Below are 27,020 nucleotides of genomic sequence, written 5' to 3'. Positions count from 1 at the left end.
ACAGGCGTGAGCTACGGGCGCCCGGTCCAAAATGGCATTTGAGCTAGGATCCAGTTTGAGCTAGGATCCAGTTTTCGTAGCTCCCACTATCTGTCATGCACAACATAGACACTAAATACCTTATTGCTTCTTATGAAGACCCATTCTTCAGAAAGGTTTTATAGCACTTTCGTTAAACCTCCTTCCTGTTCATAATACAGTGCACTAGAGTATTTTTCCCCTACTCCACCGTGAAGTGGCCTCTTGGTAAGCAGGACTGTATTGGGTCTCTTGGTTGCTATCCCCTAATACACCCTATTAGTGTGTTGCACGAAGCGACGGGGAACCCGTTCTCCCCCTAACGATGTGCGTGGAGACACCCAATATCCCAGCCTCTCCATTCCCAGAAACCTAGACTCTCCCACCAAATATCCTTCCTGTCTCATCTACAGCACTGAGGTCTCAAGGTAGGGGCAAAAGCCCGCCCCAAATGGCAAATGCTCCTCCTCCGCCAAGAACCTCCAATTTCCGCTGTCCCTAGACAGAGCCTCCAACCTTCAGAAAAATGGCGAGGTAGACCCAGGCCGTTGATTCTGAAGTGAGTCCTTTTTCCACAGCACAGGCTTTTCACAGGTTTTTGTGGTGGAATGATTCCTCAGTGAACTGATTTACTCCCTCAACAGTAACCAACCCTCCATTTTAGTTCTTCAGGATCCCGACTCCGTGTCCCTCCGCCTCGGCCTTGCCTCCCACTGCCAACGCAGCCGTTTCTCAGAGAAATCGCCCAAGGCGCATGGCCGGGCAGTTGGGCCACCAACGGTTTTCTAACGCGAGAAGACAGCGCGGGAGGAGAGGCGGGAACGCGTAAGGACTAGCGGGGGGGGGGGCGGTGGCGGACGAAGGGCGGAGCCGACGCCAGGAAGGATCGCGAAGGAGCTGGGAAGCCCCGCCCTTTCCGTAGATATCTCTAGAAAGCCGCGCCGGACCCCGAAAACAAGGACTGCGCACGCGCGGCGGTAGGGCCCGGGCATTTTGCTGCGTCACCAGCCGCCGCCCGGCCTCGCCACCCCTCGTTTGCACGCACGCACGTTCATTCTCCGTCCTCGCGCCCGTTTTCCTACACTTTCCTCTTCTCCCCGACCGGAGGAGCCGCTCTTTCCGCGCGGTGCATTCTGGGGCCCGAGGTCGAGCCCGCCGCTGCCGCCGTCGCCTGAGAGAAGCGAGAAGAGGCCGCGATCGGGGAGAAAACGCGGAGTCGCCACTGGAGAGAAGTCGACTCCCTAGCAGCAGCAGCCGCCGCCAGAGAGGCCCGCCCACCCGTTCGCCCGTCCCCCTGCCCCGTTCACAATGTGAGTGCGACACCCCGCCGAGGGAAGGTCGCCCAGAGTGAGGCCGAGGCCGCGTTGGGGGCTCCCTGGAAGCGGCCCCTGCCCTCCGTCTGCTTTTGGCCCCCTAGCCTTTCTCGCATCGGTGGTGGCAGTCGTTCCTGCCTGGGGGCGGGAGGTCCAGGATCCTTGTTCCGGTTACCGTTGGCGGGTGGAGGACGTTTTTCCTCCAGATGTCTGCTTCCCCCACCCCTGAAACGTTCCTTGGCTTCCCTATACCGGAAATCCTACTTTTTCCCTCTTTGGCTGTCTGGGCTACTCGCTTCCTTAGGTAACTTCATCTTAGGCCCTAAGCTCCCGGGAGCTGCTCGCCATGCGGCGCCCTGAAGCGTGAACCCTCGTGCGTCGCCTGGGCTGCTTGGGCACTCCGGTTCTGCTGCTTTGTGGTCCCTGGGCCAGGCCCTGAGTCGAGTGCACCTGTGGTGGGTGCCGCCAGGTACCTGGCGGAGCTCCTGGGAGAGCGCCACGCGGGCCTAGCCGTGAGCGGCAGGTACTGCTAGGCAACTAGAGTGAAGCCATGCCCACGCCACAACATACTTCTCTGTCCAGTGTCTGGGTTTCTTGAGTGTGGGTACTTGCAGTCCGCCTCCTAACTCCAGTCTCTTGAAAATACGGGAGGTTGCCAAAACTCAGCCGCTTCCCTGGCAGCGAGGAGGAGTTACCGTTGAGCAGGTAGTTCTGCACGTGTCTACTTTGGAAAGACACGGACATTTTCTGTGTTCCATGTTAAACTTGAGGTGAAGTTTCACTATCCTGTAACTGTAGGATGAAATATGTATGTAATAGGCGTGTAATTAACCTGTTGTCCTAAAGAGTTTAAATTTGTGTTGATATTCTATAGCAGTCTTCATTTATGATGATAAAGCCTGGGCGATTTTAACCGAGTAAGAATTCTTGGCACTGCCACGTACAGTGGGAACTGCCGGTTTTACAGGGTTTTGTTTTAGTTTTTGGTGTTTTTGACGGGAGGTTATTTTTTAAGGTACTAACTACGTACTAAAAGGTATGGAGAGCAATTAAGGGGGAACCTTTTTTTAAAAAAAAATCTATTCAGAAGAGAGATGAGGGGAGTGACTGTGGAAAAGTAGTAAGGGTTTGCTTGATTAAAAGTCATGATACTGACGGTGAGTATATTGGCTAGAAATCTAACGGGATGAGTGAGGGATACACTGAAGCGAGTTTATCACTGGAAACAAGCGTCTAGAGCACAGCATGTTAGAATATTTGAAGGAGCCCCCTCCCCGAAAGTGATACGTAATCGGGGTTTTTAAAAGTTTGAATCAGGCTGGGCGCGGTGGCTCACACCTGTAATCCCAGCACTTTAAGAGGCCGAGGTGGGCGGATCACCTGAGGTCGGGAGTTCGAGACCAGCCTGACCAACATGGAGAAACCCCGTCGCTACAAAAAATTAGCCGGGCCTGGTGGCACATGCCTGTAATCCCAGCTACTCGGGAGACTGAGGTAGGAGAATCGTTTGAAACAGGGAGGCAGAGGTTGCGGTGAGCCAAGATCGTGCCATTGCACTCCAGCCTGGGCAACAAGAGTAAAACTCCGTCTCAAAAAAAAAAAAAAAAAAAAAATTTATAAAATAGCTTTTGCTTTTCCCTTTGAAATCTCTGCTAAGTAATGTAGAAGGGACATCAGTCTTAACCTTTCATACTCTGAAAATCTGTAAGGGAAAATTTTTGTCAGATAAGGCATTAAGGCCGGGCGCGGTGGCTCAAGCCTGTAATCGCAGCACTTTGGGAGGCCGAGACGGGCGGATCACGAGGTCAGGAGATCGAGACCATCCTGGCTAACACAGTGAAACCCCGTATCTACTAAAAATACAAAAAAAACTAGCCGGGCGAGGTGGCGGGCGCCTGTAATCCCAGCTACTCTGGAGGCTGAGGCAGGAGAATGGCGTAAACCCGGGAGGTGGAGCTTGCAGTGAGCTGAGATCCGGTCACTGTACTCCAGCCTGGGTGACAGAGCGAGACTCCGTCTCGGAAAAAAAAAAAAAAAAAAAAAAAGATAAGGCATTAAGCAGCTTTTAATAATAGAGCCAAACAACATATCTTTTCGTGAAAAATGTTTAAAATGGGCTCGAAGCAGAAGCACTTTCTGGAGGCCACATGAGAGATTTAAATAGGTAAGGAACGGCTAAGTTAGGAAAGTAGATTTAAAAACTTGGGTGAAAAGTGTAAGGCCGGGCGTGGTGGCTCACGCCTGTAATCCCAATACTTGGGAGGCTGAGGCAGGTGGATCACGAGGTCAGGAGTTAAGAGACCAGCTTGGCCAATATGGTGAAACCCTGTTTCTACTAAAAAGACAAAAACTAGCCGGGCGTGGTGGTGCACTCCTGTAGTCCCAGCTACTCGGGAGGCTGAGGCAGGAGAATCGCTTGAACCCAGGAGTCGAAGGTTTCAGTGAGCCGAGATTGCGCCACTGTACTCCAGCCTGGGCAATAGAGGGAGACTCCGTCTCAAAAAAGTAAGTGTAGCAGTAGAGAGACGATTCCAAAAAGCAGCCTTTCTAGTTAAAAAAAAAATGCTACCTTCATGCCGGGCGCTGTGGCCCACGCCTGTAATCCCAGCACTTTGGGAGGCCAATGCGGGCGGATCACGAGGTCGTGAGATCGAGACCATCCTGGCTAACACGGTGAAACCCCGTCATTACTAAAAATACAAAAAATTAGTCATGCGTGGTCGCAGGCGCCTGTGGTCCCAACTGCTTGGGAGGCTGAGGCAGGAGAATGGTGTGAACCGGAGAGGTGGAGCTTGCAGGGGGGATCGCGCCTCTGCACTCCAGCCTGGGCCACACAGCTAGACTGTCTCAAAAAAAAAAAAAAAAGCTAAAACTACCTTCAAAACGAGTGATCCGATGCCACAGGCAGTGTTGGGAGGGAAAACAAGTGTTTTGAAGAGACCAGCTAAAATATTATTTTTAAAATATTCAATATATTCCATTTAGTAAATTCTTCAGGGACTCTTACCAAGCTAAAGACTTAAATTATAAAATAAAAGTTGTAAGTCAGTTATTTGAGGTGGAAGAAGCTTTTAATGGGTCGTCATCCAGTCTTAAGAAGAATCTGGCTGGTAAGGGCTTATTTCGTTGATAACTGGTTTTAAAAGTGTGTTTTTTTTTTTTTTTTTTGAGACAGGATCTTGATCTGTTTCCTAGACTGGAGTGCAGTGGCGCGATCTCAGCTCACTGCAACTGGTGCCTCCTGGGCTCAAGCGATCCTCCTTGCCTCAGTGTCCCGAGTATCTGGGACTGCAGGCAAGCACCACCGTGCCTGGCTAATAAGAAAAATATTTTTTAAGCTCTGGGGAGAGATACATTTATACTGGGTGCCTTAAGGGTTTGGGAGTGTGTTTTCTCATTTGATTTACCCATTTGTTCTTCAGTGATTTCGTAGTTACATTTCTTTAAATCCTAGGTTATAAAGGTTTGATAGTTTACATAAAAGCTCTTAATTTTCAACCTATCTTGGAGAAGGCTGGGATTTTAGGACCTTCCCCCACTTAAGATTTTCCGCTTAACCTTGCCAGAGGGTGCTACTTCACATTTTTTGAATCATTGTCGTTGGACCAATTAAAAACAGATGAAAAGTAAAACGTTCTATTTACTTTACAGATATTTTAAGTTATTGTTTTCCTGTTTAATGTCTTGTATGTAATTAGGAAGTTGTCCAGCAACTTGAATCTCTGATTTTGGTAAAAATCTTAATTTCCCTCAGCTGTGTAGGAATGAATCCCCAAAATAAAATTGTCCATCTTCAGCCTGCAAAACAAATTGTCAGATTGAACATATGCTATATTGTTAATTTCTATAACTTTCTGATGGTGGGTGGCCTTTGTTCAGTATTGATTTCCTGTGCACTGTAACCTGGCAACTGGATTTTTAATTTTTCTTCCTGTCTTCAGTTAGACTTTAACTAGAAGGCAGTACAAACTGGAAGTGAAAAATCTCTTGAGTGCAAGCCAGTGTTTTATTGCTAAATTAAGATTCTCCTACCTAATTGGATTTTCTTTTTCTTTTTTTTTTTTTGAGGCAGAGTCTTGCTCTGTGGCCCAGGCTGGAGTGCAGCGGCCGGATCTCAGCTCACTGCAAGCTCCACCTCCTGGGTTTACGCCATTCTCCTGCCTCAGCCTCCTGAGTAGCTGGGACTACAGGCGCCCGCCACCTCGCCCGGCTAGTTTTTTGTATTTCTTTAGTAGAGACGGGGTTTCACAGGGTTAGCCAGGATGGTCTCGATCTCCTGACCTCGTGATCCGCCTGTCTCGGCCTCCCAAAGTGCTGGGATTACAGGCTTGAGCCACTGCGCCCGGCCCCTAATTGGATTTTCTCAGTTTAAAAATCTTCTACAAGCTATATCATTTTTGGGTCTTGTGGTTAGTGATTGTTTCTTTTCAGGAAAAAAAAAAAAGGTTGTAAATATCAACTGTTCAGAATCAATCTAGTTGTTAAACACCTAAGATCATTGATGTGAGTTCAAAAAATAGCATATTTTGCTATGGAAATAGTGTATTGTACTTTTTACTATTAAATGTATGAATTGGCAGTGATAGTTTTTGGTTTTGGTTTGTTTTTTGAGACGGAGTCTTGCTCTGTCGCCCAGGCTGGAGTGCACTGGCTCTCTCGGCTCACTGCAATCTCCGCCTCCCGGGTTCAAGCAATTCTCTGCCTCAGCCTCCTGAGTAGCTGGAATTACAGGCGCCTGCCGCCATGCCTGGCTAATTTTTTTTTTTTTTTTTTAGACAGAGTTTCTCTCTTGTTGCCCAGGCTGAAGTGCAATGGCAAGATCTTGGCTCACCACAACCTCCGCCTCCCAGGTTAAAGTGATTCTCCTGCCTCAGTCTCCCAGGTAGCTGGGATCACAGGCGTGTGCCACCATGCCCGGCTAATTTTGTATTTTTAGTAGAAATGGGATTTCTCCATGTTGGTCAGGCTGGTCTCAAGCTCCTGACCTCAGGTGATCCACCCGCCTTGGCCTCACAAAGTGCTGGGATTACAGGCCTGTGAGCCACCGCATCTAGCCTACTTTTATGTATTTTTAGTAGAGATGGGGTTTCACCATCTTGGCCAGGCTGGTCTTGAACTCCTGACCTCATGATCCACCCGCCTCGACCTCCCACAGTGCTGGGGTTACAGGCGTGAGCCACTGCCCCAGCCGGCAATGATAGATTCTAGAATGAGGCTGCTTCCTCTGTATACCCTTGTAAAATTTTTTTCTTTTTTTGGAGAGGGAGTCTCATTCTGTTGCCCAGGCTGGAGTGCAGTGGCGCAATCTTGGCTTGCTGCAGTCTCCGCCTCCTGGGTTCAAGCGATTCTCCTTCCTCAGACTCCTGAGTAGCTGGGACTACAGGCATGTGCCACTATGCCCAGCTAATTTTTTGTATTTTAATAGGAACGGGGTTTCACCCTGTTGCCCAGGCTGGTCTCAAACTCCTGAGCTCAGGCAATCCTTCTGCCTTGGCCTACCAAAGTGCTAGGATTACAAGTGTGAGCCACCACGCCTGGCCTTTTTTTTTTTTTTTTTTAAATAGAGACGGGGTCTTACTGTGTTGCCCAGGTTGGTGTCAAACTTCTAGGCTCAAGTGATCTTCCTCCCAGAGTGCTGGGTTTACAGGTGTGAGCTGCTGCACCCAATCCTTAGTATACCTTTGAACTTGCAGTTTTCCAGGAATATTTCTTCTTTTATGAGACGCTGTCTCACTGTTTTGCCCAGGCTGGAATGCAGTGGTGTCATCACTGTCTGCAGCCTCAAACTCTCGGGATCAAGCCATCCTCGTGCCTTGGCCTCTCAGTAGCTGGGACTACAGGTGTGCACCACCACACCCAGCTAACTTTATTTTTTTTTTTAGAGACGGGGGTCTCACAATGTTGCCTAGGCTTGTCTTGTCTCGAACTCTTGGGCTCAAGCAATCTTCCCTTCTCGGCCTCCCGGAGTGCTGGAATTGGAGGCACTTGCTCGTTGATACTTTAACTTCATCTTCAGCAATATGCTCTTCTATTTTTTATTCTGAAACTGAATAAAATGTGCTGTTGCGGCTTTTCTGTGCCTCAGGTGCTCTTTCACATGAATCCATACTTCATTTGGTGAAAAGTGTTTATGTCACCTGGTAACGGTTGCTCACACATGTAATCCCAGCACTTTTGGAGGCCAAGGTGGGCAGGTCACTTGTGGTCAGGAGTTCGAGACTAGCCTGGCCAACATGGTGAAACCCTGTCTCTCCTAAAAATACAAAAATTAGTTGGGCATGGTGGCAGGTGCCTGTAATCCCAGCTACTCGGGAGGCTGAGGCAGGAGAATCGCTTGGACCCAGGAGGGGGAGGTTGCCATGTGTAGAGATTGTGCCATTGCAGTCCAGCCTGGGCAACAAGTGTGAAACTCCATCTCAAAAAAAAAAAACAAAAATCAGTCGGGGGTGGCGGCACGCGCCTGTAGTCCCAGCTGCTTGGGAGGCTGAGGCAGGAGAATTGCTTGAGCCCAGGAGGTGGAGGGCGGAGGTTGCTGTGAGCCAAGATCACGCCACTGCACTCCAGCCTGAGCAGCAGAGTGAGGCTGTGTCTCAAAAAAAAAAAAGGCCAAAATAGGATTGGAACCCAGCATTTCTGACAGAAGCCTCATTTTTTTTCACTTCACAAAAAGGGACGGTAATTTATCCGGCAGTCCTTTTATTGCAAAATAAATAACCATGTCTGTATTTCCAGTTTGTTTTATTATATAATCTAGGTTCTGCATACTTGACAATATGATAATGGAATCCTGAGAATCTAAAATTTGTTATGGAGGCAATGAGTGAGTGGTATTTGACCTTGAGTCAGTCTTGAACAAAGAAAAATTATTTTGGCTCTTGGGGATGTTAGAAGAATGCTTCAGGGTCTAAAACGAAAGCAAGGAATCAATTTTTTTTAAAAAGAGGGCTCAAAAGATGGAATGTGGAAAGTCACAAGAGTTGGTTGATAGAGAAGTGCTAAGTGGGTATGCATGGTGGTTCATGCCTATAATCCCAGTACTTTGGGAGGCCACGGCAGGTGAATCACTTGAAGTCAGGAGTTCCAAGACCGGCCTGGACAACACGGTGAAACCCTATCTCTACTAAAAATACAAAAATTAGCCAGGCATGGTGGCGCGCTCCTGTAGTCCCAGCTACTTGGGAGGCTGAGGCACAAGAATCCTTGAACCCAGTGGTGAAGGTTGCAGTGAGCTGAGATCGTGCCCACTGCAGCCTGGATGACAGAGTGAGATTCTGACTCAAAAAAAAAAAAAAAAGGCCGGGCGCAGTGGCTCAAGCTTGTAATCCCAGCACTTTGGGAGGCCGAGACGGGTGGATCACGAGGTCAGGTGATCGAGACCATCCTGGCTAACATGGTGAAACCCCGTCTCTACTAAAAAATACAAAAAAAAACTAGCCGGGCGAGGTGGCAGGCGCCTGTAGTCCCAGCTACTCAGGAGGCTGAGGCAGGAGAATGGCGTAAACCCTTGAAGCGGAGCTTGCAGTGAGCTGAGATCCGGCCACTGCACTCCAGCCCGGGTGACAGAGCGAGACTCCGTCTCAAAAAAAGTGCTGGCCGGGTGCGGTGGCTCACGGCAATAATCTCAGCACTTTGGGAGGCTGAGGTGGGCAGGTCACCTGATGTCAGGAGTTCGAGACCAGCCTGGCCAACCAACATGGTGAAATCTCATCTCTACTAAAAATGTAAAAATTAGCTGGGTGTGGTGGCGCACACCTGTGATCCCAGCTACTTGGACGACTGAGGCGAGAGAATCACTTGAACACAGGAGGCAGAGGTTGCAGTGAGCCATTTCATGCCAGTGCACTCTAGCCTGGGTGACAGAGTGGGACTCCTTCTCAAAAAAAAAGTGCTAAGTTTTCGATAAAACATTACGTTGAATAGCTTTCACCTTTGTGTCTTAGAGTGGAAATCACCACATGAAGGAACTAACTAACTATAGCACAGAGGTTCACAAACTTTCCTGGTGTATAGTGCCCTTGGTGTCTGAGGAGTTGTGCTCTTAGGCCAAAGGAGTAACTAGCAGTTCCTTTGATGACATAGTTGTATCAAAGCAACATAAGTATATTGTCTTAACAGCATAGTAGCTATTGGAAAAACTAATGTACACTGTTGGAAAGAAAAATATATATAGTTTCTTATATAACCATAGCTATTAATGGAATGTGTATGGCTTTTGGATACTATATAACTTCTCAAACCTTGAAATGAGTTCTGTCATCTCACTTCTTGTTCCCCATTGGTGGTTTTTTGTTTGTTTGTTTGGTGAGGTGGGTACGAGTACCTGTGTTTTTTTTGTTTGTTCGTTTGTTTTTTAATTACAGCAACCACCAGAAATTCAGTTTTGAGAAGATGAAACTTAACGGAGGGGTTTGCAGTACAAGCTCATTGAAACTGAACAACCTCAAACTAATAATTTGCTTGGTGTCTTGGCTATTGTTGAGTATCACTGAATTATTCTGAAATTTAAAATATCCCAAGGTAGTTGTGAGTTGCTCCATGAGGCCCTGATATATCTTGGCACATGATTGGTAGCCACAGGACTAGCAGGTTTATTCAGATCACTTTTTCAGAAAGTTTTGTAGTACTACAGCTGATTACAGAAGATCTGAAATATCTTACGGTTTCCCTGAGCAATGAGTATGTGTGAGACAGAGAGCTTGGCGTCAGACATTTATAGGCAGGGTGTTTGATACCTAAGAAGGAAAAACTGTTTATGAACTCCGAAACTACTTTTTTTCTTTCCATAGTAGAACTTTGATGTCTCATTCCTTACATATTACAAATAGGTATTTTTTGTTTTATTTATTTTTGAGACGGAGTCTGGCTCTGTCGCCCAGGTTGGATTGCAGTGGCATGATCTCGGCTCACTGCAGCTTCTGCCTCCTGGGTTCAAGCAGTTCTCTTGTCTCAGTCCCCTGAGTAGCTGGGATTACAGGCGCCCGCCACCAAGCCCGGCTAATTTTTGTATTTTTTTTTAGTAGAGTCAGGTTTTCACCATGTTAGCCAGGCTGGTCTCGAACTCCTGACCTCAGGTGATCCACCTGCCTCGGCCTCCCAAAGTGCTGGAATTACAGGCGTGAGCCGCCACACCCAGCCTGTTCTGTCTTTTTTAATAAAACGTACATTGCACATAGTGAAACTATCAAATGGATTAAAATAACTGAGGCATTTTTCCTAGCAAATCGTTTCCATCTAGCTTCCCTGGTGCATCAATTTTTTATAGTGGGGTGCTTGCAGTGTTTTATAAATTAGTGTTAAAACTCACCAGATACTAACATTAAAATTATGGTATTTAGGAACAACTATGGTCTCTGTCCTTTTAAGGCTGACAAAGAGACCTTTCAGACAGGACTATAGGGGATTTTAGGTTATGCAAAATTTAATTGCTTCGATTGGTGTATATAGCCCTTCTATTGAGCTGAGAAATGCTCGTCAGATCAGCATGGAATAGGCTGGGCACTGTGCCTCTTGCCTGAAATCCCAGCATTTTAGGATGCCAAGGTGAGAGTATCGTTTTGGGCCAGGAATTCAAGACCAGCCTGGGCAACACTGGGAGACTACATCTCTGCCAAAAAGAAAAAATTCACTGGCCATGGTGACACATGCTTGTAGTCCTAGCTAGCTGGGATACTGAGGTGGGAGAATTGCTGGAGACAAGGAGTTTGGGGTTATAGTGAGCAGGGTTGTACCACTGCACTCCAGCCTGAGCCACAGAGCAAGACCCTGACTTAGAAAGAGAAGCATGGAGACCAGGAGTGATGGCTCACATCTAATCCCAGCATTTTGGGGAGCCCAGGGCTGGCAGATCACTGGAGGCCAGGAGTTCAAACCAACCATGCCAACATGGCAAAACCCTGTCTCTACTAAAGATAAAAAATTAGTTGGGCATGGTGGCGCACCTGTAATCCCAGCTAGTTGGAAGGCTGAGGCACAAGAATTGCTTGAACCCAAGAGGCGGAGGCTGCAGTGAGCCGAGATGTGCCACTGCTGCACCCCACCCTAGGCAACAGAGCGAGACAGCCTCAAAAAAAGGCACAAATGTCCACCTGTGGGGTTTATTGTTTTACTTTAAGTAGTAGATTATTTACATAATGTATGCAGAGGTGGAAAGTTTTGCATCTGTAGGTATATTATTATTAAAGTGAATTAACAGTCTTACACAGTGGTTATGAGTTTAGCCAGTGTTAGCAGAAAGGCTAGAGATAAATGCAGTATAATTAGTTCAGAAGCTAGAGTTAAAGCTCAACTCAGCCCCTTCACCATATGTTTTGGGTTTGTTTGTTTAGACAGAGTCTCACTCTGTCACCCAGGCTGGAGAATGGTGGTGTGGTCTCAGCTCACCGCAACCTCCGCCTCTCGGATTAAAGCGATTCTTCTGCCTTAGCCTCCCGAGTAGCTGGAATTACAGGCGCCCGCCACCATGCCTGGCTAATATTTGTATTTTTAGTAGAGACAAGGTTTCACCATGTTGGCAAGGCTGGTCTTGAACTCCTGACCTCAGGTGATCCACCCACCTTGGCCTCCCAAAGTGCTGGGATTACGGGCGTGGTCCACCGCGCCCAGCCCCCTCTCCATTTGTTAATAGGAGAAACAGAGATGGTGTAAGGCAAAAGGAGACTTCATAAACGTTGACTTTCCATTTTTGTTTTGTTTGTTTGCTTATTTATTTATTTTTGAGAAAATCTTGCCCTGTTGCCCAGGCTGGAGTGCAGTGGCACCATCAGAGCTCACTGCAATCTTCATTTCCTAGGTTCAGGTGATCCTCCTGCCTCAGCCTCACAATGAGTAGGTGAGACTACAGGCATGTGCCACCACACCTAGCTAATGTTTTTACATTTTTAGTAGAGATGGGGTTTTGCCGTATTGGCCAGGCTGGTCAGAAACTTGGCCTCAAGCAGTCTGCCCACCTCAGTCTCTCAAAGTGTTGGGATTATAGGTGTGAGTCACTGCAACCAACGCAGTCTTCCTTCCTCCCTCCCTCTTCCCCCCCTTCTTCCCTCTTCCCCCTCTTCTTCCCTCCCTCCCTCCCTTCTCCCTTCCCTTGCTTCCTTTTTTGTCTGTCTGTCTCTCTTGACGGAGTTTCACTCTTGTTGCCCTGGCTGGATTGCAATGGCATGATCTCGCCTCACTGCAACCCCTGCTTCCCAGGTTCAAGCGATTATCTTGCCTTAGCCTCCCAAGTAGTTGGGATTACAGGCATGTGTTATGAGGCCTAGCAATTTTTTTTTCTTTTTTCTTTTTTTTTGTTAAGTAGAGATGGGGTTTCACCGTGTTGGTCAGGCTGGTCTCGAACTTCTGACCTCAGGTGATCCTCCAGCTTCGGCCTCCCGAAGTGCAGGGATTACAGGCGTGAGCCACCACGCCTGGCACAGTTCTCCTTTCAAATGAGGGAATATGTGTATGTTTATTCCTGATTCAGGATAAGTGTAGGGTACCCTCCACCCACTTGTAGTTTTTGGGGATTTTTTGTTTTCGTATTTTTTGTTTTTGTTTTTTTGAGACCAGTTCTTGCTCTGTCATTCAGGCTGGAGTGCTGTGGCATGATCTCAGCTTACACAGCCTTGACTTCATAGGCTCAGGTGATTCTCCCACCTCAGTCTCCATGATAGCTGGAACCACAGATACATGCTACCACACCCAGGTTATTTTTTGTAGAGATGGGGTCTTGCCAGGAAACTCCTGAACTCAAGTAATGCATCCACCCCGACCTCCCAAAGTGCTGGGATTACAGGTGTGAGTCACCATGCCCGGCCCCCCATTTGTAGTTGTGTTTTGTTTTTTGTTTTTGTTTTTTGGGGGGTTTTTTGGACGCAGTTTTTGCTCTTACTGTCCAGACTGGAGTGCAATGGCTTGATCTCGGCTCACCGCAACCTCCGCCTCACAGGTTCAAGGGATTCTCCTATCTCAGCTCCCAAATAGCTGGTATTACAGGCATGCGCCACCTCGCCTGGCTCATTTTGTGTTTTTAGTAGAGATGGGGTTTCTCCATGTTGGTCAAGCAGGTCTCAAACTCCCAGCGTCAGGTGATCCACCAGCCTTGGCCTCACAAAGTGCTGGGATTACAGCCTTGAGTCACTGCGCCTGGTCTGCAGTTTCTGTGTTTTGTTTTGAGACGGAGTTTCATTCTTGTTGTCCAGGCTGGAATGCAGTGGTGGGATCTCGGCTCACTGCAAACTCCGCCTCCTGGGTTCACACCATTCTCTTGCCTCAGCCTCCCGAGTAGCTGGGACTACAGGCACCCGCCACCTCGCCCAGCTAATTTTCTGTATTTTTTAGTAGAGACGGGGTTTCACTATGTTAGCCGGGATGGTCTCGATCTCCTGACCTCGTGATCCACCCTCCTCGGCCTCCCAAAGTGCTGGGATTACAGGCTTGAGCCACCACGCCTGGCCTCAGTGTATTAATTTTGAGGAAACTGATAACATTCTAGATTGTTTAATTTGAGGAAAGGAGATTCATTCTCCTGGTTTGAGTGAACTTAAAAAGTAAAGCTCTGATGTACCAATTTTTTTTGTTGTTGTTTTGAGATAAGAGTCTCTGTTGCCCAGTCGGGAATGCAGTGGCATGATCTCAGCTCACTGCAACCTCCACCTCCCGGATTCAAGTTATTCTTGTGCCTTAGTCCCAACCCTCAAGTATCTGGGACTACAGGCCGCATCACCATGCCCAGCCAATTTTTTTTTTTTTTTTTTTTTGTATTTTTAGTAGAGTCGGGGTTGTGCTATGCTGGCCAGGCTGGTCTCTAGCTCTCCTGGCCTCAAGTGATCCACCTGCCTTGGCCTCCCAAAGTGCTGGAATTACAGGTGTGAGCCACTGCACCCAGCCAAGTAACATAATTTTTGATAGGCCTAGATAAACGGCTAACACTGCTAAGCATTGTTTCGTTTTTAAATCCTTCCTACTATGAAATAGGAATCATTCTGAAACTAAATCTTTCTAGACCCTTAGGGTTTAACTTGGAATGTAGCTGTTAGGGTAAAAATGTAGTTTTTGTGTAAAATTGTAATGAACTGCCCGGAAATAATGCTATAATGGTGTCGAAGGTTAGTATGTAAATGTTTAATTAATGAATTCCAGCTTGACTTTCCCTACTTTATCCTTTTGTAGGCAGCCTGCTTCTGCAAAGTGGTACGATCGAAGGGACTATGTCTTCATTGAATTTTGTGTTGAAGACAGTAAGGATGTTAATGTAAATTTTGAAAAATCCAAACTTACATTCAGGTAAGTTAAGCTTTTTATCCAGTGATGTAAAATAGTCATTCACACAGCTGAATAACTTTGGCTTGTCTTTTCATTGACGATATTATTAATCTTTGTCTCTTTGAAGAGGCTTAATTCTTTCTTTATTATTTTATACAGTTGTCTCGGAGGAAGTGATAATTTTAAGCATTTAAATGAAATTGATCTTTTTCACTGTATTGATCCAAATGTAAGTAGTCTTGGTGCTTTAATCCAGATTTAAGTTGTGAGGAAACAGACATACCAAGTATTCTTTTTAGCAATAAGCATTAGCTCTGTTTTTCTTAATAGTGAGGCAGACTATGTATATTTACATTTTGTAGAATATTTCCTCCAAAATTGGTTTCTGCATACTTTTTGTTTTTGCTATCACTGTTTGGGCTTAGAGAAGTATCCTTGAGGCTTGTCTTATCTTTTTTTGTTTATTTTGTTTGTTTGTTTTTTGTGGTTTTGTTTTTGTTTTTGTTTTTGTTTTTTTTTGAGGCAGAGTCTCGCTCTTTTGCCTGGACTGGAGTGCAGTGGCCGGATCTCAGCTCACTGCAAGCTCCACCTCCCGGGTTTACGCCATTCTCCAGCCTCAGCCTCCCGAGTAGCTGGGACTACAGGCGCCCGCCAACTCACCCGGCTAGTTTTTTGTATTTTTAGTAGAGACGGGGTTTCACCGTGTTAGCCAGGATGATCTCGATCTCCTGACCTCGTGATCCACCCGTCTCGGCCTCCCAAAGTGCTGGGATTACAGGCTTGAGCCACCGCGCCCGGCCGGTTTTGTTTGTTTTTTGAGAGGGAGTCTCGCTCTGTCGCCCAGGCTGGAGTGCAGTGGCCGGATCTCAGCTCACTGCAAGCTCTACTTCCCGGGTTTATGCCATTCTCCTGCCTCAGCCTCCCGAGTAGCTGGGACTACAGGCACCCGCCACCTCGCCTGGCTAGTTTTTTTGTATTTTTTAGTAAAGACGGGGTTTCACCGTGTTAGCCAGGATGGTCTCGATCTTCTGACCTGGTGATCCGCCCGTCTCGGCCTCCCAAAGTGCTGGGATTACAGGCTTGAGCCACCGCGCAGGCTGTTTGTTTTGTTTTTTGTTTGTTTTTGTTTTTTGAGACTGCTACAGTGCAATGGTGCCATCCTGGCTCACTGCAACCTCTGCCTCCTAGGTTCAAGGGATTTTCCTGCCTCAGCCTCTGGAGCAGCTGGGATTACAGGTGCATGCCACCACACCTGGCTAATTTTTGTGTTTTTAGTAAAGACCATGTTGGTCAGGTTGGTCTGAAACTCCTGACCTCAAGTGTTTGCCTGCCTCGGCCTCCCAAAGTGCTGGGATTACAGGCACGAGCCTCCGCCCCTGGTCGAGGCTTCCTTTATCTGAGAATAGAATCTTTTTTTTTTTTTTTTTGAGACGGAGTTTTGCTCTGACTGCAGGCGCCCGCCACCTTGCCTGGTAGAGACGTGGTTTCACCGCGTTAACCAGGATGGTCTCGATCTCCTGACCTCGTGATCCGCCCGTTTCGGCCTCCCAAAGTGCTGGGATTACAGGCTTGAGCCACCACGCCGGCCCAAGAATAGAATCTTTAAACCATTCTGTGGTTATATCATTTTTAGTTAAAGTTTTTAAGGTTTTATTCTGTTTACCATGTGTAGGAAAGAAAAAAAAGGTATCAGGTTAAACTGGAAACTTTGTTTTTGTACAGATTATTTCAGTAGGAAATACAAGGGAAAAAATAAAATTTTTTAAAAATGAAAGTTACAGTGGTTTGGGGCAATTGGATAATTTGAAGTTTTTAGTAGTCAAGGGCATGTTTCTTTCAGAGTCCAGAGAAAATTTAGGTAAAGAAATGAAAAAGGTGAGAAATGACAAGCTACTTTCTGTCATGTAGTGATACTGGAAAGATAAATTGTATGATGGTCCTTTTGTTTTTAGGATTCCAAGCATAAAAGAACGGACAGATCAATTTTATGTTGTTTACGAAAAGGAGAATCTGGCCAGTCATGGCCAAGGTTAACAAAAGAAAGGGCAAAGGTAGGTTTCGTTTTCCTTTTTTGAAAAGTTTGATATTTTTATTGTAGGTAGTAAAAGATATATTTATTTGATGTAAGGAATATACTGCTGTGTTTTTGTTTCACAGCTAAGTATAAAGCCTCATGTTCATGTTTTTTGTCTACTCGGTTTTAACTTAATACAAAGTGTGATGAGAATATCAGTTATTAACTGGTGTAGAATCTTTTGCACTTAAGAGACAGACTTTGCATAAATTACTCAGCTATCAAATGGGAGGGGACAAAGCTTGGTGAAAAAGTAAATTAATCAACTGAAAATAGTTCTTACTAGTAAATTTGTTTTCAAAAGGTATGTTTAACAATTTTCAGTGATTTTTTTTTTTTTTTTTCTTTCAAAACAGGGTCTCTCTTTGTCACCCAGGCTAGAGTGTAGTGGCACGATCTCAGCTCACTGCAGCCTCAGCTTCCCAGGCTCCAAGTGATCCTCCCTGCTCTGTTGCCCAAGTAGCTGGGACTACAGGGGCCATGCCATGACACCTGGCTAATTTTTGTATTTTTTGTAGAGAAGGGGTATCACAATGTTGCTCAGATTGGTCTTGAACTTCTAGGCTCAAGGGATCTCCCCACCTCAGCCTCCCAAAGTGCTGGTACTACAGGCATGAGCCACCACACTGGCCTAATCTTTTTTTTTTTTTTTTTCTTTTTAAAAGATAGTCTCATGCCACTCATGCGAGAGTGCAGTGATGTGAACATGGCTCACTGCAGCCTCCACCTGGGCTTAAGCGATCCTCCGACCCACCTCAGCTTCCCAAATAGCTAGGATTATAGGAATGTGCCACCACGCCCAGGAAATTTGTTTTTTTGTTTTTTCCCCAGATACAGGATACACTATTGCTCAGGCTGTCTCGAACTCCTGAAGGATTACACAACCAGTCTTTCCACCGTGGCCGCCCAAAGTGTTGGGGTTACAGGTGTAAGCCACCCCATTTAGCTTAGTCTGTTCTTTGTGTGCTCATTACATGCCCTCATAAAAATACAAAGTCGCAGTTCAAAAAATGTTGTTTTGCCAGGGACCAGTAGCGTGTGCCTATTGTAGTTAAAAGCTACGCTGGAGGGTGAAGTGGGAGAATTGCTTGCGCCCAATTCTGGGTTGCAATGCCGTATGTCAGTCAGGTAGCCATGCTAAGTTAGCATCGGTATGGTGGTGTCCCAGGAAGCGGGGACCACCAGGTTGCCTGAAGAGGGTAAACAAGACCCTTGGTCGGAAATGGAGCTGATCGGCCGGGCGCGGTGGCTCAAGCCTGTAATCCCAGCATTTTGGGAGGCCGAGATGGGCGGATCATGAGGTCATGAGATCAAGACCATCCTGGCTAACATGGTGAAACCCCGTCTCTACTAAAAAATACAAAAAAGACTAGCCGGGCGAGGTGGCGGGCGCCTGTAGTCCCAGCTATTCGGGAAGCTGAGGCAGGAGAATGGCGTAAACCCGGGAGGTGGAGCTTGCAGTGAGCTGAGATCTGGCTACCACACTCCAGCCCAGGCAATAGTGCGAGACTCCGTCTCAAAAAAAAAAAGAAATGGAGCTGATCAAAACTCACATTGATCAATAGTGGGATTGTACCTGTGAATGCTTGCTGCACTCCAGCCTGGATAACACAGCAAGACCTGGTCTCTTTAGAAGAGAAGAAAATGCAGTCTTAAGGTTCATGCCAAATGCAAATTAACCTAACCTTAGGGTGATGTTTGTATTGATTTATAGCTTAATTGGCTTAGTGTCGACTTCAATAATTGGAAAGACTGGGAAGATGATTCAGATGAAGACATGTCTAATTTTGATCGTTTCTCTGAGGTAAGTTCCATTAAATGGACGTCTCCCCACTCGAAGTACACAGTACCTGTCTATGTAGTCAGTTTAAGTTGGTTTTGGGCACCTAATGATACTCATGATGTGTGTTATTTTTAAGACTTTTAATGATTTTAAAAGGAATCAGTGTTAGCTACAAAAGTTAATGTATTAAGACTAACACAGCTAGTTTGCTAATTTCCTAATTTCATCGGGATTTTTTTTTTTTTTTTAAGCATGATTGCAGTAGTTGACTTGGATTTTGAAGCCATAAAATAAAACTATAAACTTTTGACCAGGCGCTTTGGGAGGAGGCCAGCACTTTGGGAGGCCAAGGCTGGCGGATCACGAAGTCAGGAGATCCAGACCATACTGGCCAACATGGTGAAACCCCGTCTCTACTAAAATACAAAAAAAATAAGCTGGGCGTGGTGGTGTGTGCCTGTGGTCCCACCTACTCCTGAGGCTGAGGCATGGGAATTGCTTGAACCCTGGAGGCAGAGGTTGCAGTGAGCTGAGATAGTGCCACTGGACTCCCGTCTGGTGAAAGAGTGGGACTTGGTCTAAAAAATATGACTATAAACTTTTTTTTTTTTTTTTTGGAGATGGAGTCTCGCTCTGTCGCCCAGGCTGGAGTGCAGTGGCCGGATCTCAGCTCACTGCAAGCTCCGTCTCCCGGGTTCACGCCATTCTCCTGCCTCAGCCTCCCGAGTAGCTGGGACTACAGGCGCCCGCCATCTCGCCCGGCTAGTTTTTTGTATTTTAGTAGAGACAGGGTTTCACCGTGTTAGCCAGGATGGTCTTGATCTCCTGACCTCGTGATCCGCCCATCTCGGCCTCCCAAAGTGCTGGGATTACAGGCTTGAGCCACCGCGCCCGGCCAACTATAAACTTTTAAACACAAGAATCATAGGCTGGGTGCAATCCCAGCACTTTGGGATGCCGAGGCGGGCAAATCACGAGGTCAGGAGTTCCAGACCAGCCTGACCAACATGGCGAAACCTCCCCTCTACTGAAAATACAAAAATTAGCTGGGTGTGGTGGCATGTGCCTGTAATCCCAGCTACTGAGAAGGCTGAGGCAGGAGAATCATGTGAACCCAAGAGGTGGAGGTTGCAGTAAGCTGTGATCGCTCCACTGCACTCCAGCCTGGGCGACAGAGCAAGATTCCATCTCAAAAAAATACATAAATAGGGTGGGCATGTGACTCACACCTGTAATCCCAGCATTTTGGGAGGGTGAGGCAGGCGGATCACCTGAGGTTGGGAGTTCGAGACCAGCCTGACCAACATGGAGAAACCCTGTCTCTACTAAAAATACAAAATTAGCCAGGCATAGTAGTGCATGCCTGTAATTGCAGCTACTCGGGAGGCCGAGGCAGGAGAATCACTTGAACCCGGGAGGTGGAGGTTGCGGTGAGCCGAGATCGCCATTGCGCTCCAGCCTGGGCAACAAGAACAAAACACCGTCTCTAAATTAATAAATAATTAAAGTTACAAAAAAATAGCTGGGCGTGGTAGTGCACCCCTGTAATCCCAGCTCCTCCAGAGGCTAAGGCAGGAGAACTGCTTGAACGCAGGAGGTAGAGGTTGCAGCGAGCTGAGATCACACCACTGTACTCCAGCCTGGGCGACAGAGCAAGACTCTCTCAAAAAAAAAAAAAAATGGTGAAATGTTTACCATGAGGTATACAAAGAAAAAAGTTTAAGAAAGTCTGTTATCTGAGATGTCACCCAAATAACATGTTGCCATGACTGAAGAATAAATGATTCATCTCTGTGTAGGCAGAATAGACTTTATCAAATGTAGTAGAATAAAACTACAGAAAGAACATTAGTGTGTAAATTGAATGCATACTCATGAAATCCATTTCATGTTGCTATTTGAAATTTTTCATTACCTAGATTTTGTATTTTGGGACCTTAAGAGTTAAATAAAAGAGCGAAGTGTCCAGCTTTATTTATTTATTTATTTTTGAGGCGGAGTCTTGCTCTGTCGCCCGGACTGGAGTGCAGTGGCCGAATCTCAGCTCACTGCAAGCTCCGCCTCCCGGGTTTACGCCATTCTCCTGCCTCAGCCTCCCGAGTAGCTGGGACTACAGGTGCCCGCCACCTCGCCCAGCTAGTTTTTTTTGTATTTTTAGTAGAGACGGGGTTTCACCATGTTAGCCAGGATGGTCTCGATCTCCTGACCTCGTGATCCGCCCATCTCGGCCTCCCAAAGTGCTGGGATTACAGTTGAGCCACCGCGGCCGGCCATGTCCAGCTTTATATATGCAACTGCTTATTTAACAATTCTCCGCACATGACTCTGGCACGGTGATTTCAACAGGAAGGGAAGATGTTCTATTCATATTATTAGTATTTTTTAATTGTATCTTACCTGTAGCAGTTGGTGCCACCGTTTACCTAGTTGTGCAAGCCATTGTGTTGCTTAGGCAGGTCTTTAACTCCTGAGCTCAAGTGATCCTCCTGCCTCAGCTTCCCAAAGTGCTGGGATTACAGGCCTGAGCCACCGCCCCCAGCCTTGTAACACTGTTTTGTTTTTGTTTTTGTTTTTGTTTTGCTATCTTTGTTGTCAAGTTTTGGTTATCTCCTGAATATCTCTTGAATATGTTCAGTTTTCTCTTGCTGTTTATCTTAAACATGTAGTGTTGTGCTTGGTACATTTAGCATTTTCCTACCCAAAGAAACGTAAAAGTATTCGATAGTGCTTTTCGAGGTAGAGAAACTCTTTCCCAGTTATTCATTTCATTCAAGATAGATTGCCCAAAAAAATTTTTTTTTTTTTTTTTTTTTTTTTTGAGACGGAGTCTCGCTCTGTCGCCCAGGCTGGAGTGCAGTGGCCAGATCTCAGCTCACTGCAAGCTCCGCCTCCCAGGTTCACACCATTCTCCTGCCTCAGCCTCCCGAGTAGCTGGGACCACAGGCGCCCGCCACCTCACCCTGCTAGTTTTTTGTATTTTTTAGTAGAGACGGGGTTTCACCATGTTAGCCAGAATGGTCTCGATCTCCTGAGCTTGTGATCCGCCCATCTCGGCCTCCCAAAGTGCTGGGATTACAGGCTTGAGCCACTGCGCCCGGCCCTAAAATTTTTATACTGAATCCTTTTGTGTGTGTTTAAGTAATTGAGGTAAGAGCACTTCACATGAAATCTACTCTTTTTAACAGACTATTTGCTGAGATGGAGTCTTACTCTGTCGCACAGGCTGGAGTGCAGTGGCGTGATCTCAGCTCACTGCAAGCTCCACCTCCTGGGTTCATGCCATTCTCCTGCCTCAGCCTCCCGAGTAGCTGGGACTACAGGCGCCTGCCACCGTGCCCAGTTAATTTTCTGTATTTTTAATAGAGACGGGGTTTCACTGTGGTCTCGATCTCCTGACCTCGTGATCCACCGGCCTTGGCCTCCCAAAGTGCTGAGATTACAGGAGTGAGGCACCTCTCCCGGCTATTTTTTTTTTGAGGCGGAGTTGCACTCTTGTTCCCCGGGATGGAGTGCAATGGCACGATCTCAGTTCACTCCAGCCTCCGCCTCAAGCAGTTCTCCTGCCTCAGCCTCCCAAGTAGCTGGGATTACAGGCTCCCATCACCACGCCCGGCTAATTTTTATATTTTTAGTGGAGACAGGGTTTCACCATGTTGGCCAGGCTAGCCTCGAACTCCTGACCTCAAATGATCTACCCGCCTTGGCCTCCCAAAGTGCTGGGATTACAGGCATGAGCCACTGAGCCTGACGACACCCAGCTATCTTTTAACAGACTTGTATGTGCATGATACAGTATTGTTAACTGTAGGCATAATGCTGTGTAGTAGGTCTCTGGAACTATGCATTTTGTATAACTGGAATTTCATACCTATTTAACAGTAGCAAGTCTGTTTCCCTTCCCTCCAACTTCTGGCAGCTACCATTCTACTCTCTATTTTTGTGTGTCCATCTTAGGTATCTCATATAATCTTAGGTATCTTATATAAATGGAATCATGCAGTGTTTGTCCCTGACTGGCTTATTTCACATAACATGACATGCTTCAGATTCTTTATTGTGTTTTGTCACATAAGGCAGATTTTTTTCTTTAAGGCTGAATAATCCCTACTTTTAGGCTGAACACATTCCATTGTATGTTTGACTAATCTTTTTAAGGTTCCTTCCAGGCTGGGTGCGGTGGCTCACACCTGTAATCCCAGCACTTTGGGAGGCCGAGGCGGGCGGATCACCAGGTCAGGAGATCAAGACCATCCTGGCTAACATAGTGAAACTCCATCTACTACTAAATATACAAAAAAATTAGTTGGGCGTGGTGGCAGGTACCTGTAATCCCAGCTACTCGGGAGGCTGAGGCAGGAGAATGGTGTGAACCCGGGAGGCAGAGCTTGCAGTGAGCCGAGATCACACCACTGCACTCCAGCTTGGGTGACTGAGTGATACTCCATCTCAAGAAAAGCAAAACGGTCCCTTCCAATTCTAAAATCTGAGTGACCATGTATTTTTGAAGTCTGATTTTTTTCCATGCATATGTGATTTCATTTTTCTAAAATATAAACATTACAGAAATGGTTTAAACTTGAGAAAATAAGTTTCTCATCATCTGATAATAGTTTAGGTTTAAATCATTTATTGGTTCTTCACAATATCTAAAACCATGATGAGAATACCAGGCTAGCATGGTGGCTCACTCCTGTAATCCCAGCACTTTGGGAGGCCGAGGCAGGAGGATCACTTGAGACCAGGAGTTCGAGACCAGCCTGGCCAATATGGTAAAACCTTGTCTCTACCAAAGATAGAAAAATTAGCTGGGTGTGGTGGCGTCTGCTTTTAATCCCAGCAATTCAGGAAGTTGAGACAGGAGAATCCCTTGAACCCAGGAAGCAGAAGTTGTGGTGAGCCAAGATTGTGCTGCTGCACTTAAGTCTGGGCAACAGAGCAAGACCTCATCTCAAAATAGAAAAGGCTGGGCATGGTGGCTCATGCCTGTAATCCCAGCACTTTGGGATGCCGAGGCGGGTGGATCACTAGAGCCCAGGAATTCGAGACTAGCCTGAGCAACGTGGTGAAACACCATGTCTACCAAAACACAAAAAATTAGTTGGGTATGGTGGTGCGCTCCTGTAATCCCAGCTACCCAGGAGGCTGGGGCATGAGAATTGAGTGAACCCAGAGGCGGAGGTTGCAGTGAGCTGAGATCACACCACCACACTCCAGCTTGGACAACAGAGCTAGGCTCTGTCTCAAAAAAAAAAAAAGAATACCTTTAAATAGATAGCTGTGCATTTACAAATGAATCCCATTCTTTTCCTTAACCACCAGAGATAACCACTATTAAGTAGAATTTTTAATGTCTGTCATACATTGATACCTTGCTGCATGAATAGCTTTGCTTTTCTTTAGGGAAAATTTAGTTTTAATTTCCGTATAGGTTTTTAGGATTTTGTGTAATTGCTTATAATCTTCCTTTTCCAGAAGGGAAGATGCTTACATTTATTTTGCATTTTTCATTTGTGGATATCCGTGGCAGACCTAAGGTTTATTCTGAAGCATACAGCATTAATAATTAGGGCCTAACTTAACATCATTTTTAAAACTAATTTTTACACTTCAAATAGATGATGAACAACATGGGTGGTGATGAGGATGTAGATTTACCAGAAGTAGATGGAGCAGATGATGTAAGTCTAAAAGTTTTTTTTCTGTTTACTTTCATACTATTAAATAGTAAACAACATATTTACAAATGGTTTTATATAGATTCAGGATTACTTCTTTTCTAAAAAAAAAAAAAAGGGAAAAGCAATTTTTAAAATGTGCCCATTTTTGAGGAATGGGTGTCTATTAGGGAACTGGTTTTACTGTAGATCATTCCTAAATGGATCACATTTCCGTATGCATGTTGTCAGGCCCGAGGGCCTCTTCCATCCTTGTCAAGGGGAGTGGTAACCTTCTCTCCTTTCATACAACACATCACATTTCCAAAGAATCATTGTATAGAGACATTATGTATTAATACCTTACTCAATTAAAACAGTCAGTTCAGGCCGGTCGAGGTGGCTCACGTCTGTAATCCCAGCAGGCCGAGGTGAGTGGATTACCTGAGGTCAGGAGTTCGAGACCAGCCTGGTCAATATGGTGAAGCCCTGTCTCTACAAAAAAATCAGCCAGGCATGATGGCAGGTGCCTGTAATCCCAGCTACTGGGGAGGCTGAGGTGGGAGAATCACTTGGAGGTTGCAGTGAGCCAAGATCACACCACTGCGCTCTAGCCTGGGCAGCAAAGCAAGGCTCCATCTCAAAAAAAGTCAGTTTATAGGGATTATTTTGACTAAGAAAGTAAGTTAAATAGGTTTTATGTCAGGATTGGTCAGAGACCGTTGAAACAGATGGACTTTGGGAGGCGGAGATGGGTGGATCAGAGTTTGAGGCCAGCCTGGCCAAGATGGTGAAACCCTGTCTCTACTAAAAATAGAAAAATTAGCTGGGCACAGTGGCGGTTGCCTGTAATCCCAGCTACTTGGGAGGCTGAGGCAGGAGAATTGCTTGAACAAGGGGGGCGGAGGTTGCAGTGAGCCAAGATCTCGCCACTGCACTCTAGCCTGGGCGACAGAGCAAGACTCCATCTCCAAAAAAAAAAAACAAAAAAAACTCAAAACAGATGGACATTGTAAATCTGTAAGAGGAGGATGAGGATATAATAAACAACTATTCTCAACATCTTGTCAACCCCAGCATCCTGTTAACATCTCCCAGAAAGTTATTTAATGCTATTTAGAAAAATACGTAATATTCACTCAACAGCTAGGATTAGAGTTCACTGTCTTTTGTCAATCTATTTTCTTCATATTGATCCATGTTTTCTCTTTGAATGCTGACATAGGTTAATTTAGGAATGGATTCAAAGGGTGGGCTAAACTGTCACCAAAAGGCACACACCATTTTTTACAGGTAGATAGAGCCTCTGCTGTACATCCATTCATCTTAGGTTAAACCTAGTCTTAAGTCCAATGACTAAATTTCTAGGCTTGATATAACTACCTACCTGTGCTACTTTAGTTAAAAATAATAGCACTTGAACTTTTTAAGGTTAACTGTTCAGTTAGCAAACAAATATTTGATCAGTTCAGTAACTTTATTTTCCCTCTTTCAGGATTCACAAGACAGTGATGATGAAAGTAAGTGTATATAAAAAGTATGTTTACACAGCGATATTTTGCATTAAAAACCAAACTCAAAATAGAGATGTTAACTTCTTTTGAAGAAAAGTAATTTTTTCTTTATGACCTTGAATAAATAAATAAAGCAGAAATGTGAATAACTTGAGATAGCAAGACAACCTGTTAATTCACTGGGGAACTATATAATTCGATTTTTGGTTGCTTTTCCTTTAAGATACTAAAATTGGTAGATTATTCCCTTGTACTTTATACTAATATTTTTTAAAATTCTTTCAGAAATGCCAGATCTGGAGTAAGGAGTATTGTCATCACTTGGATTTTGAGAAAGAAAAATAACTTCTCTGCAAGATTTCATAATTGAGAGAATTCCTGAGTTGATAGCTCTAAAGGCAGATGCTGTATTTGCCTACTTTAACCCATTTTTCAACCTGTTTGTTTTTTAAAAGGCTTCACTAAGGGTTGATATGTACCATTGTATGGGGCAATTTTAAGTCAGCTAAGGCAATAACCTTATGCATGAACATTTCCCAGACTTTCATGAAGCTGTTGAGGTCCTAGGCAATTGATGCAGCTGTTGTGATAAATAGAAACATCTCACCTAAGTCTCCTTTTCTTCATAACATAGATACTGACATGATAGGAAGCTCTCAGCTTAGGGAAAGAGAACTAAATTTTAGATTATAGAACATGGATTCAAAAGTGGCTGGAACAAATTGGCTGATACCTTATTGGTAACCTGCTCTTCTCCTGGTGTTCTTCAGGATTGTTCCACTAAAATTTATTTTTCAAAAAATTTACTTCACATTATTCTATGTAAGTGATCACTTGTCAGTGTTCCAGGTGTATCTTAGCTAAAACTAGAGAATGCCCTAACTTAGATGGTTTTTGAAGCCTATACATTTGGTATTGTTTGACCCTTAAGCTTTTACATCTCTTAGCATGGAGGACGAAGAAAGCTGTACATGTTGCTTGAGAGTCTGTACATTTAGACCAGATTTGTATTTGCACTGTCAGGTATGGCAAATGAGTGAAAAATGTTTAATACACTATTGGATTTTTTATTTCTTTTTTTGATTCAGCTGATACCAGGGCTGAAAACCTCAATTTATGTTCATGACAGTGGGGATTTTTTTAAATGTCTACATTCTTTCTAATAAACTGTTGGAAGACTTCTTGGCTGTCCTTTTAAGTGTCTGGCTTACTGTAATTTTTATGTATTTACCATTTACTGGAATGGAGTTTATTTGAGGAAGAATTTGGGATTATTCCTCTGTTTGAAAAAAGAGGCTTGCTGTAATGTCACAGGAAACCTTTTAAAAGTGGATCTGTAATAGAATATTGTAGATGCACTTTGCAGCAGTTGGAAAAGAAAGTGTTGTGATTTGATTGAAATAAAACTAAATGTGTTGTCCTCCT

The 27,020-nt window shown here is 45.4% G+C and overlaps 1 protein-coding gene and 1 pseudogene across 3 annotated transcripts; one reads left to right on the top strand and one right to left on the bottom strand.

Moving 5' to 3' along the window:
- Positions 1 to 860: 860 nt before the first annotated feature.
- PTGES3 (prostaglandin E synthase 3) lies at positions 861 to 27,020 on the top strand. Of its 3 annotated transcripts, XM_023210748.2 has the most exons (8): positions 861 to 1,328; positions 14,478 to 14,591; positions 14,730 to 14,799; positions 16,523 to 16,621; positions 18,359 to 18,448; positions 24,043 to 24,105; positions 25,577 to 25,601; positions 25,881 to 27,020. In XM_023210748.2, coding segments are annotated over exons 1-8 (483 nt in total). In that variant the 5' UTR covers positions 861 to 1,326; the 3' UTR covers positions 25,901 to 27,020. The 3 variants fall into 3 exon arrangements, with proteins under 3 accessions (XP_023066516.1, XP_023066517.1, XP_023066518.1); XM_023210749.1 differs by lacking the exon at positions 24,043 to 24,105; XM_023210750.2 differs by lacking the exon at positions 18,359 to 18,448 and having other exon boundaries at positions 25,881 to 26,777.
- On the bottom strand, positions 24,299 to 24,396 carry LOC111542115 (annotated as a pseudogene).

This window comes from Piliocolobus tephrosceles, chromosome 10, assembly GCF_002776525.5.
Source record: "Piliocolobus tephrosceles isolate RC106 chromosome 10, ASM277652v3, whole genome shotgun sequence".
NCBI classification, from domain to species: Eukaryota; Metazoa; Chordata; class Mammalia; order Primates; family Cercopithecidae; genus Piliocolobus; species Piliocolobus tephrosceles.
Note: the sequence above shows the minus strand (reverse complement) of the source record. Positions and strands in the feature narration are given on the sequence as shown.

Excerpts from the sequence above, each read along its gene's own strand:
- PTGES3 (XM_023210748.2), top strand. Across the intron at positions 18,449-24,042 it reads ATTTTGATCGTTTCTCTGAG|ATGATGAACAACATGGGTGG; the intron begins GTAAGTTCCATT and ends CACTTCAAATAG. Across the intron at positions 24,106-25,576 it reads AAGTAGATGGAGCAGATGAT|GATTCACAAGACAGTGATGA; the intron begins GTAAGTCTAAAA and ends TCCCTCTTTCAG.